Source organism: Mycteria americana, chromosome 1 (assembly GCF_035582795.1).
Source record: "Mycteria americana isolate JAX WOST 10 ecotype Jacksonville Zoo and Gardens chromosome 1, USCA_MyAme_1.0, whole genome shotgun sequence".
Lineage (NCBI taxonomy): Eukaryota > Metazoa > Chordata > Aves > Ciconiiformes > Ciconiidae > Mycteria > Mycteria americana.
In genome coordinates this window covers 65,301,534-65,314,675 of record NC_134365.1, presented here as the reverse complement: position 1 = coordinate 65,314,675, position 13,142 = coordinate 65,301,534, and the positions used below count along the sequence as shown (strand labels likewise).

The window sequence follows — 13,142 nt, the reverse complement described above, 5'->3', positions numbered from 1 at the left end:
CTCTGAACACCCTGATCTTGCCTTGCAAAAACAGGGCACATTTTTTCTGTTCTGACTCCTCTCTGCAGGACTAACCAGTCCCTCCTGCTGCTCCCCCACCCCATGCACCCCTCCTCCTCTTTCTTTGTTATGTATGGACTTTTGGGCACTATTTAATCAAAAGAGCTTGTTTCTTTGAACTTTGCTTGAACAGCAGCTCAAAACTTTTGGTACTGCCTCTAATTAGCTCTAGCCAGCAAGGCATGTTAATTCTCATCAGAGGCTTTTTCTGCATGACAGTGTAATTGCAGTCAGAAAATGCAACATACTACTCTGTGAAGCATGTCCAGTCCACATGGGAGACATTCTTTACAATGGGTGTACACTCAAATACCCCTCCCTTAAATCATACAAATTCATCCACATTTTTTCTGCTACCAAAGTGTCCAAGAACCCAGCCTAGCATCTCCTTTGTCTCCCTCCTTTAAGAGGCCAGATTCCTCCTGCTGCTAATGGGAGAATCTCCTCCTCTTTTCCTTCTGTAGCCTTCAAAGCAAAGATTTCAGTCCCAAGCAACCTATGGTCCACATGGCTCATGCAATTTAAAAACAGTTGCAGGTGGTAACCAGACCTACTGTGTATGCATAGGTCAGAAGATCCTATACCCACTGAGGCTTGTGGGATGCCCCAATAAGGGGCCTGCTGCTGCTATTAGTATCATAAACAAGATGTACATGCATGAATTATTAGGGTGATGACCAGCAGGTAAAAATTTGTTGAAATCTTGCCATTGATTTCACTAGAGGGAGCTCTAAGACTATAAAACAGTATTATCAACTAAAAAAGCAACATGCAGATGAGCACTCTTGGACTTAGTAGGAAAATCTGTTGCTGGCAAAAACTGCACTGAAGATGCAATGTGTTTGCTAGTGGGACTGTATGGAGAAGCTGGAAAAAGCAGCTCAGATTTGTGTCTGGTGAGAGCAGGAAGAACAAATGCACTACAAGACAACATTCCCAGCATAAAGGAAGCAATACATGTTCACTTTTTCTCTATAGGCTGCTTCTTCATACCTGCAGCCTTCTTACTCCATGTGCAAGTAGCACCAATACATTTGCTTAAAGTCCCTGTTTAAGTTCTCTTCCAAAAGTTCTTCCAGCTCAGACCTAATTTCTCACAAGAGTTATTGAGTCAAGGGAGCCCTTCACTTAGAAGCTGGGCCTGTCTAATCAGAGTTCAAAAATTTCAGGTACCACTAGTACAAACATATCAGCTGTGTGACCCACCTCTCAATCCACTGAGCAGCTAGGGCTAAAAGGTTCTGGGATAAGTCTGTATGGCTGTCTCTAAAACTTGGTTACGACAGTATTATCCAAGTAGCACCGATCAATAGCAGTGGGGAAAAAGATGAAAGGTATAGCAAACTCAGAAGCTAGGAAGAACTCCAGGTAGACTGCTCTGCCTTGTTTCCAGAAAGAGAAAATTAGTAAGAATTTAAAAAACAAAATCAGTAATCCTCATGAAGCATTACTGATTGGTGTCCTTTGCAGTCCTCTGCTTCTGAATTTTGAAGCACAAGATCAGAGAAAAGCAGCACACTTCTCAGAATTAGTGTTCCAACTCATACAGAGATTGTCATCTTTTTGCAGCCTTCCCATACTCACCCTCTGTTTACAAACTGGCCTTTGCTAACAGTATCTGCTTCAATGCAAATATCCATGAAGTCTTCAGTCCGCTATGCAAAAAAAGATTCAGAAATGAAGCAGTTAACACTAGAAATGCCACACCCACGATACTGCAATATGTTCACAAAATGCGTAGTCCTTTGTCCCACAAAAGGAGGCAGAAGATGCATTTCTGCCTTTCATGCCTTTTCCCACTCTTGACTTGAGATTTGGATTATAAATTATAGATAGTAAATTCTCATTGATGACTATTCAACAATAAATACCACAAGAAGTGAAATAATGATTCATACGTTTGGCTCCTTGTTACACTTCACACACTTATTAAAGACAGTAATAGCAGATCACTTGGGTTTACTTCTGTTGACAAAGATTTCTAATCAATGGGTCTTTCATGACTAAGCAATAGGACAATGATGCAACATTTGGCCACCAAACACTACAGTAAGAGAATTTTAAACAATATAAATTGGAAGTCAAAGTGTTCTTGGTATAATTCCTTTAAACTTCTTACTTAGCTTCTTTTCTTTTTACAGCCTGCCCTTAAACCAAGTATACAGTAAAGCTTTTGCCAGGAAAGCAACTTTGATTAAGATGCAATTCATTTTTCATTTATTTATTTTATTTATTTAACATTTCTGTCCTGGCAAAGGTCCTAATGCAGGTGCAATCAAAATGACAAAAGTAAAAATAAATGCATCTATTAGTATAACTTGTTTTATTTCTTTTCTGTATCTGCAGAGGTAGGCTTGGCACTGTCTGAGCTGCACCTGTATGACTTTATCAGCTTCTCTTCAACAAGGCAGCCTAGGCATGAATCTGAGGTGAGACAGAAAGACGGGAGTGGCTGACAATACTCTGCAGATATGCCCTAGTATCAATTCGAGAGAGCTGTTCTTCAGCTTTGATGGCTATAGGGCCAATGGCTTCAAGAGTGGGACTTAAAAGCAGTTGTAAGCGGTCCATAGCTGTAGAAAAAAAGATGCAGTATCAAGCTACTTCCAGCTCTAGAAACAGAAAAGTACAACTGCCCTAACAAAACCTGTCCATTTCTCTAGGCTATGCAAGAGACCTGAGAACCCTACATCACTTCTTTGTTCAATACCAGTATTAAAGTTCATCTTGAAGGCAGAAAGTCTGTGGCAATGCGATAGTTTTTCAGTTCTTGGTAGGTCTGTTTTTATTTTACATCACTGACTCTAATTCAGTTCAGCAACCAAAACTGTTTTGTTCAAGGGCCATCCAGAAACCACTAAAAAACCAAACACCCTGATAGTCTCCATCTAGTAGAAGCTAGTAGAAGCTTCTACCATTACTAGGACACTGGTGGTCCAAATCATAAGCCATTGATGAAGAAGAAACTAAAATTTGTGGTACATTCTAAGGAGAAAACAGGAGGAAATTTTAAGACTAGATTTGCCTGGGGTTTTTTTTGCCTGATCCTACAAAGATAACATATCAATATAACACAAATTTTCAGGTTAAAGACCTTGAATTCTGAGCAAGAAACATGTTTAAAACAGTGAATTCACCTTAAAGACCCTGAATTCTGAGCAAGAAACATGTTGTAGTAAGTTCAACACCTCCTGTTAATTTGGGTGTAGTGGCAGTGGTTTCCTGCAGCCATAAGGAAGACATGAAGGGCAGCTCACCAGTACAAGATCACTGTGTTAGTGTTTTCCAGTAAAATTAAAGACTGACATCTATCTAAACAGCTTTCACAGCAATAAAATTGCACCAAAACACAGACATAAGCCAAAGACAGGTTTTAAAACAGTGAATGAACAGCATGAGCATGTTGAGAAGGTTATGACAGGAACAGTTTCCTTGCTCCCTTGGTTCTACTCTTCCACAACCACCTGCATTTCCTGTCCTTTAACTCAGTGTAGCCCCTGTCCTTTCTCTCATCCCAGTTCTTTTTAACTCTTTGCTCTGCAAGCCAAAAGACAGAGAAAAAGCCACAATTCCAGGCAGACATTCAGGCTCACAGCTTCCTTCCAGCACCAGCTGATAAAATAGAATCACTCTCCCATGGGTCAGAAGGACAGGAGTGCCTATTTTGATGTCTTGTCTTCTCCTGAGCAATCCTAAAGCTTCTGTTTGGCTAGTGAAACCTTCTCGTTATACAAATTCTTCCTGATCCCACTGCGTCCCAGTTTTACATGGGTCTCCAGTGCTTTTACACTGGCTCTGAAACCTGCCCATTCCTGGATTCAGTCATGGGCCCCTCCTTGCATGGGGTAGTAAGTTTTAGTTATATAGACACAAGAATGGGAGTTTAGCAAGAAAGGAAAACTGTGTGGGCAGGCAGCATTTGGAATCCAGGTATACTATGGTCTTACTGTCAGATCAAGCTGCCTGTTCCGAGTGGCAATGGAAAGCTCAATCGTTGATAGCTTCAGTTCTTCCCAGTCCTCCGGGGCTACCTCCTGGGGGATTTCTGCAAATCAGGAAGAGAAGATATCATTAAGTGGAATTTAATTACACAGATCATCATTTCACTGCTATGAAGCATGAAACATCAATGTGCAAAAATCACTCTGACCCATTGTGACCACTAGCTTTGTTTGTTTCAAACGTAAAAATCTTAAACAAGGAAAGGGGAGCTTGTGAGTACTGAAGGAAAGAAAAAAATACCACCAGTATTCACACAGTACCAGGAAAGACTATCAAGCACATTACATGGCAGCCCTCCGAGTCCTTATGCCCAAGGATTAACAGATCTCCTGGGATAGTATTACAGGAACATTTAGAAAACACATGAAGCACTGCTACCAAAAAAACAAGATTCCAATGTTCAGGATGCAGTGGTAACATGTATTTTCTATAGGAGGAAACCCCAGGGTTTAGTTCTCATATACAGGTCACTCAGTCCACACTTCTGTCTAAATCACCTCTGCTAGCCAAGAAGGAATGAGAAGGACTTTGCATCACTCTAGATTGCGCAAAATACACGCTCCCCTTCCTTCTGCAGTCTGCCACATGCACTGCCTAGCTAACAACAAAACCCAAGAGAGGCTCACAGAGCACACAGAAGAAAATTTATAGTACCAAAAGAAATGTAATGTACTAAGACAAACTTAAGGCTTCTGCATGGCCCAAGTTTTATTGTTCTATTTTAAGTAACATTTGTTGCTCTGTGTCAGCAACTTCTCTCACCCAGAAAAACAAGGGCTCCTCCTCTCTCACCAGCCCACTAAGAAGCCATTCTACAGGAGGAAGATTTCAAGAAGCTCGTCCATAAAGCCTCCAAGGATCACCTATGGAGGCTTCCATAGCAATGGCAAGCAACTGTGAGCCCAAGGAACGCCCTGGGTTCTTTACAAATGCATTTTTGTTTATGAGACCACAAGCACTGACAGGACTACTCTGTTCCATTTCTGGCAGATATCACTGTAACTATCTTGACAAAGTCACAGTTTTAATAAAAAATAATAATAATATAAAAATGAGAGAGCAGAAAAGTAAAGCGGAACCACCCCCTCCCCTGTGATCTGTTAGAGGAGGAAAGCGTGCCTGTGAGTTTATGCCAAAATACACACACCTCACCTTTTGGAGGAGATGACCAGTATAACCGAAGTCGTCTGTAAAGCCTCACATACAAAGGAGGTCTGGATGGTTTCTCCTCTGGCTCTTCGGGAGGTCTCTCAGTTGGACCCAGATACATGAGAGCAGCTTGATGTTTCTGAGGCCATTCCTTGGATTTACATGGAAAGGAAAGACAGAAGATAAAGGGCCTTTTGTTGAGCACCTACCTGTTTATTCTGTTTAGTCCTTCAGCCTATTTATTCTGTGCTCCCAAGTACTCCTTCAGAGCTACCCAGATCCCACCACTGCCTCAGCCTACCTTATTGCTCTCCAGCCTCCAGATACGTATGTGAGAGAACATTTTTGCAGCTTGGAAAAGACTACCCACAGTTCCCAAGTCTACTAATCTACTCCTTCCCCACATAGAAGTGAGGTATTTTCCCCTCTATAAGCAGAGGGTAAAGGGATGTTTTCTTTGCTGCTGATGTGTGGCAGGGTGACACAGCTGCTTCTGGCTGGAGGGAACAACCAAAACCGGCAAGGTCAACATTAATGTTTGAAAGCACAGTTGGTTTCTGCACCACACAAAGGCAACCTCAAAGAGCAGCTGCACAGCGGGGTCTAGTGCAAACAGGCAAAGGCTACGGTGCTGTGTGCAGCCAAGGGGCACTAAAACCTGGCAGACCTTTGTTCTCCAACAACGCAAACAATAAAGATCTGACCTTATAGTCAGGTGCTTATAGACAGCAATACAACAGGTCTTAAGGCAAGTCAGGTGAGCTTTACAAAGCATCGGGGGGGGGGGGGGGGGGGGGAGTAACACATTATTCTTGGTGATATTTCAGATTCCAATGCCAGAAACTGATGGGCCACAGAAGAACCTTAGCTCCTGAAATACTTCCAGGTGCTGACAAAGTTTATTTCCTCTCATTTTGTTTTAAAAATAATTTCTGAAATGCTCAAAACTAGGACTTCTGGAGGGAATAATACGATTGGTTTTTAAATGTATATACTAAAACAACCCAGCCAAGAACCCACATGTACTCAATACAATTATTTTTCTATGCACAAAACGTTAGAAGTAGTTTTGGATCATATAGCACACGTTGTAAAGCTCATTTACCTCACACCTCTGAGAGCAAGGAAAGACTCCACTATCATACTTACATAATAAACAGGGCAAACAGAGGTTCTATCGGTAGGGCAATACATGAACAATAAGTATTAATGATTAAAGGGAAAAGCAGCAATGCTGTGATAATTTAAGCCTGTATATTTTAGACAAGATAGCACTCATAACAATGCCCCTAGCAGTATCAGAGGTAAGCTCTTTCCCCTTACACTGTCTTCAGCTACAGGTCATCCTGTTTCAAAGGACAGCTACAGCAAAACCAGAAAAGATGAAGTACATAGCAGCAAAGACAAGCTAGGAAGAGATTAAGCTCAACAGCCTGGAGCCATTTCTTACGGAAATTAACAAAATTATAACATAGGAGGCACATAAAGCTATGAATATCACAATTAGGGGAGATCAGGTAAAAACTTTTCTATCTTAATAGGAGAAAAACCAGGCATTTCTCTTTAACCTTCAGCAGGTCAAACAGATCTTTTTAATGTACAGTGAATAGCTCACCAGTGAAATCCACTATCGCTGCCACTAACTGAGGCTAAGGACTCAACAAAAGTGTGATAGGGGCTGGACAGAAGTGAAGGATAGGTTTCTACCTAGAATGCCAGCACACAGAATCATCATCTCAAATTTCCTGGGGATGGGTGGGTGGTGGTGGGGAATCTTTCATGGACACATTACAATTTAACTCTGCTTTACAGGAGCTGTCTACACAGGAAGCATTGGCACTATCACAGACAGCATGGCTGGACTGCACGATCTGATCTACCGCACCAGCTCCTGGGTATTTCCATGGCCTTTCATGAAGCTCCTTATATGTTCAGAGAACAGGAAAAGCACGTGAATGAAAATGCCTCACCTTTCATGCAGATCAAATTTTAATCTTTCCAGGATCAATTTTAAGCAACAGAGAAGTTTAAGGTGAGATATAAACTATTAATCTTCATGTTCATTTTACTACACATGGAAGTCTGATTATCAATGTGCATGAGCAGTCCAATTATAGCCACTTCTGCCAGATGAATAAATCAGAATGAAAAGTTGTCATAAGAAAGACTTGAGAAAAGGTGACAGAGCACTTTAATGGTTATCTTCAGCACCACTACCGCTCTCTAGTTTCAAAGGTGGTTACTGGTTCCCCCTGGTGATCTTGCAGCAACAGATACTCAGTAAAGAATTTTTTTTTTAGTATTCCTCCTCCTCGTCATCTCTTCAGAAATTAAGTCTATCAACTGGTAGGTTTTTAGTAAGTCGAGTTTCACTCCGATTTTATATTGTTACCAGAACCCTTCACAAAAACTTGCAAATAAATTATACAAAGCATAGTCAGCTTTTTCATTTCCCAACTACAGAAACACTTTCCTTGCAATTACTCTTTACCTTAAATGTACTGAAAAAGTGAGCTGCTTTGGTTTTCAGAGGTCCAAGGTACCAGTACCTGAAAAAAGAACACAGATAGAACTTCTAAGATATCCAGGGGTTGATACTGGGAAAGAGAGAAATCTTGCATGAAGTCAGAGCGCACAAACTTGTTTGCCACTGAAGTTAGTGCTCCCCTACAACCTTTAGCTTTGTGATACTATAGGACAGTTTCTACGCTCACCAGCAGCTTAGCAGTGACATCCCTTTCCCAAGTTACAGATCACCAAAATACAGTATATAATCTTCGCTACAGGCAGTGTGACATCTCAGTAGCAGAATTTTACCTAGTTATGTGACACAGCTGGGAATGATTTAAAGGTCTGTGGTCTAGCAGCTGGTGGGATGCATCTCCACAATATGCAATAAAGAATGAGGTTGGAGGAAACAAACAAAAAAAATCAACAGCTTCAGTGACAAGAGAACAGAGCCAGCAAACATCAATTTGCCCCAAAGGATTCTCAGATCAAAATCAATGTTTTACAAAACAAAAATCCTGCCAGCCATAAAGTATTGTATAGAATCTAAAGATGTGACTATATTTAGGCAGGCTTGGCACACATTTTGATCACTGTCTTCCACCAAAGAAGGTCAACAAAGCACATTAAACACCATCAGCTCAAGAGTACTGCAGATTTAAGTGTATCATTAACTACTAAGGCGTGCAACTGTCACACCACTCCCATCAAGTTGTGAAATTGTCTGTAAAATAATAAAACCTCAAAAACATAAACCAGCACCTTACCTCCACCAGGACAGTGCTTAGCAGAGGGATAGCTAGATAAATTTCTGGAACTGGGGCTTATGGCTTGACTCCCTTCATAGTAGGTGCCTTCTTTTAAGTGTAAGATCAGTTGTGCTGGAATACACCAAATGTTCATTTAGCCCTATAACCCATCTCTGATAGGGACCAAAAGTGGATACTTAGGGAGAAGTATAAAAACAGGACAAGCACACATGGTCCTTGTCCCAAGCACATTCTGAGCACCCATTCATTTGTGGCTGAAGTGCTTTCCAAGCTGGGCACATCTTCTGTGCATTCAAAAACATTCATGGAAGAGAATGAGGTTTGAAAATGTTCACGCTGCCCCAAGTACAAAAGGTGCCATCATACCTCCAGCACTGAGTCCAAAAGACTCTTATGAAAGGGAACTGCTGCAGGAAAAGATGTGAAGGCTGACACTAGGCAAAAAACAGGGCATGCGCAGGAAGCCTAGTGAGAGTGCAGAGGGGAGAGAAGTGCAATTCCTTAATCTTGGGGCTGCAACGAACAGGAGAGCCTGCAGCATCACCAAGTCAGCACCTACACAAGCTACCAAGCATGTCCCTTGCTTCCAAGGGACAAACACCCTGCCCATTTACTGTATCTCCCCCATTCCATAGCACCTCTCAATCCTACTGAAATATCTGCTCCAGAAGTCAGACTCCAGAGGTCTGCTACCTCTTGTTTCCTGACAAAGATACCTCATTCCCAAAACACATGGTATTTCCCTATAGTTGTGCAGCACAGGCATGTGCTGCAATTCCTCCATAAGTCTGAGAAGTGAACTGCTTTGGCCCTGCTGCTCCTTCACCAGCTAGTGCTAGTCATTTGATACACAGACAGTGGCATATTAAATATCCATTTGGAGAAAGCCCAACAATTATTAGTTTATCATTCAGAGAACAGTGATCAGACAGCACTGTCCATGCCATTTCTGGCAGGAACTGAAGGGCATTTCTACTGCATCCGATGTCCCATGTTGGAATTGAGTTACAGAGTCTGCGTGCGTCTTTTCATTGACAACTGATGAAAAACAATGGCCAATTACTTTACTTAAGACTTTACTCAAGGGAGAGCTTTTCCCACTGATACAATCTGAATAAAGTTCCAGAAGCGGCCACCACAAGGCAAGCAGAAAGTAAATACTTAAAAGAACAGGTCAGCACCAAATAAGTGTTTATTTCAAATGACAAAAATGCTGAAATGTCTTACGTTCCCATGTGTGTAACGCGAGACCTAACAGGAGTGGGTGTCTCTGCCTGTCAAATGCCTACGCTCAAAAAAGACTTCTTTACAAAAGGGGGGTATGTCTTTTTAGGCAACAGATGCTAAAAAAGGTACAGTTTCAAAAAACAGTATTTTCTTACTTGCTAACTTTAACTCCTGCATCTCTGTAAGATCCCCATCTTAAACCAGTCACTGCAAACACAGGCTGTTCCTTTTCTCCCTGTAAAGAAAAATAAACATTGCAAAATTGCTTTCTCTTATCATGTTCCCAACTTTGTTTTTTGCAGCTAGGAAAATATAATTCCTATATAAAAATTGATTTCTGATTAATCCCAAAAGTGAAATTTCACAGAAGAGGTATGATAAATAGCTAACAGCAATAAAGATAAGCAGAATTTAAGTGTTATACATTCCATCTGCACCCAGAGAGGAATATAACAGGTGAAGTTTTGAAGAGGTTGATTGAGTTTGACTGCACACCCGGCAATAGCCATTTTATTTTGTGGGTATTGTCAGCCAAAAGCAAGTAGCTCTGCACAGTGACACTAAGTTCTTGCTGCAGAAATGTCCGTTCTACAACATAACAGAAAAATAATATTCAAAGACCATATGGGGCATAGTCAAAGTTTTCCCATTTCACATTTTTCAGTTTGTAAAAGAAAGCTATTAACTCCACAATACATATGAATGCATTAAATCAGCTCAGACAGCTATTGTTATCTCTCACCATTTCTACAGAAATATCAGTGTTAGTAAGTTTTGCATTTATCAATACTCTCTGAGCCTTAAAAGATGATGTTCAGGCATTCTAGTGTTTTCTCCAGTTTAGACTATCTGATGTCATAGCATACAGTGGAGAGATGACTGGCACCAGAACTACTGATATCATAAATAAAAATTCATGACAGCAGTACACAGAGGAAAAGCAGTCCATGTAAACAGAACAACATGAGAATAGGAAAGTTTTAGGAACACTGGGTGCCAAATAAGCAGATGCTTTTACCTTGATCTGCAAGACATCAAGTGGAACTGTCTCTCCCTTCAAAATGGCCAATGTAGCATTAGTAATATGTCTGCAAAACAAACAGGAAAGAAGCAAAGGAAAACAAACAGGAAGGAAGGAAAAGAGTAAGCTTTAAAATTACACTTTTTTTCAGCAAACCCCACTACGAGTCCAGGTGGGGCTTTTTTGCAGCAAATACAACAACGCAAGGAAAGAACACTGACAAAATGCTGCACTTCCTTGAAATCAGAAAGCAAACTGAGTGGCTGCAACACATGACGAAGCCTGCGTTCTAACAAACAGCAAAAGACCTGAAAAGCAAAAGGAAGTTCTCAGCCTAAGCTTTTCAGAGGTTCCTCCTTCTTCAGCTAATCTGGCAGATCACACGCCAACTCTGTTACTTGCTGTTTTGGATACTTAACACACTAAGGACCCAAATCATGGTTTTATTTTATTGGTGGCAAGTATAACAACCTGGGAGAGAAGGGGATGGTCATGAGACTGGTCTCAATTCATGTGGCTAGGACTGAATTGCCTTAGTATGTTAATTTGTTTTGAAGTTTTTATTCAATGTAAATCTACCTATTGGCAGTCTCATGTAGTTTTGGTCTCCACTAAGTGACGGACAGTAGCTAAGGCACTTTCTCATTTCAAGTCGTAAAGCGTGGCACTAAAGATTTTGTAACCAAAGTGTTCAAGTTCATAAAGAAGTCTCCATGTTCAGACCTGAAGCATCTATTTCATTAAAACCCCTTCCTTGTTTTCAAAGTTGGGTAAAATTTAAATTCCACACTGCGCACATTTCCAGTGTCTCAGCTGGACAGGGAAAAAAAAAACCCAAACCAAATGCAGTTTTCAGATCCAGCCCAATATTCATGTGAATCAGCAGGAGAAATTGCCCTTGGCTTCATCAGGCTACTGAGACAGACAAGGAAGCTGTTCTTCCCTCAGCCCTTCTCTTCTCCTAACTCTTATCTTTCTGCAAGACCTTTACAGTTCCTACACTCCAAAGGTAAGATCTAATAGTGCTGAAGGAACCAAAGCCCAAATATTTCTTTTTAAAATATCACTTCTGCACTTCTTAAGTCAGGTTCTGTTACTGGCGTGGGTTGTTAAGCAGCCTATTGACCAAATTCCTTTCAACTTCACCAATATGCTGCAGTCTCACCTGCACGGTTCATTACCTTGGTACGAGAAGATCATTCATTTCAAACAGCTTCTTTAGGACCCAAACATAAATTATTATTTTAATCTTAGCTGCTGATTACAGCCTTGTCCATCTTGCTGAGCTTCAAAGCACTCTGGTAGTTTTAATGAAGGATGTTATACCAGTTGGCTCGTGGGTTTTATGTATGATGGATATCAGCAAGGGTTCCGCAAAGAAGAATGTTAATGAGTTACTGGGAGAACCAGAGTGAACAGATTTCAGGAGCAAGGAGAAATATATTCATTAGTATGGGAGGAAAGAAAAAATTGAAAAGAAATGAAGTGTGGGGAAAAGAAAGCTCAGTTGACTAGCCTTTTTACTTTAGAAGTACACAAAACAAACTTACAACAAACTGAAACGCGGGCAACAGATACTGCGAGACTGGATCACATCCAGGATGCCGATAGATAAGATTCAGGTTGTTGGAGAGTTCCCAGCATCAGCCCCATCACAGGGATGGGCGAGAAACCCTGCAGAAGTCAGTAGTGGGATCCAACCTTTCCCATAAAGATATTCTTGTACGCCTTACTTTGCAGGTGCTAACCAGGTTATATGTGGTTTCTAGAATTCTTAAACCGGAGAAGGGACGGAAAGAGGACTTCTTTGTTTTATTTTGTCATATCCTTGCTATATCCTTGTCATATCCTTTCTGACTATTCCTAGGAGGCTTGATCCTTTTAATCTTTTTTTTTTTAAAACTCTGAGCATCACACCATCACAGAGAAATTAGCCACAGCAAATTATTTCATATTCTAATAATACATACATTTCCTTCTTTTAATTTTAGTCAGTTTTTGGAAGTCATTAACTCAGGCAAATCCAGAGAATCATCAGGCTCTGCCCAGAGGCTATCAACTTCTATGTAACATAGAAGAAAAGTATCAAGCTACCGAGAAGCACTGCTCCTTGAAAACAAACAAACAAAAAGCCCCCTTTCAGAAACATGTAATACTTACTGGACTTGGTTCGTGCTCTCAGGGTAGAGCGTGTGGCTCAGAGTGCAGGTCTTCCCAAGAGGTATGAATCCTATAGGAATCTTACTGAAGACAGCCTGGACACACGAGGAGAGTAAATTAATATTTGCATCAGCTGAATGAAGCTTCCTGTGTGGAGATCACAGCTGTGTCTGATACCACCCCTTTGGCACTAAGCAGCCAGGCACTTCCTTAAATGAGGCAGTAATACATAATGACTCAGAACA

The 13,142-nt window shown here is 41.0% G+C and overlaps 1 protein-coding gene across 3 annotated transcripts in view; it reads right to left on the bottom strand.

Moving 5' to 3' along the window:
* The window catches only part of AGK (acylglycerol kinase), a 38,177-nt gene that overhangs the window by 4,678 nt on the left and 20,357 nt on the right, over positions 1-13,142 (bottom strand). For all 3 annotated transcript variants that reach the window (XM_075503525.1, XM_075503544.1, XM_075503534.1), the window contains 7 exons: positions 12,898-12,992; positions 10,735-10,804; positions 9,872-9,951; positions 7,703-7,760; positions 5,215-5,362; positions 4,008-4,105; positions 1,645-1,715 (listed from right to left, as the gene is read on the bottom strand). In XM_075503525.1, the coding sequence (XP_075359640.1) occupies positions 1,645-1,715; positions 4,008-4,105; positions 5,215-5,362; positions 7,703-7,760; positions 9,872-9,951; positions 10,735-10,804; positions 12,898-12,992 (620 nt within the window). The remainder of the gene's footprint in view (positions 1-1,644; positions 1,716-4,007; positions 4,106-5,214; positions 5,363-7,702; positions 7,761-9,871; positions 9,952-10,734; positions 10,805-12,897; positions 12,993-13,142) is intronic.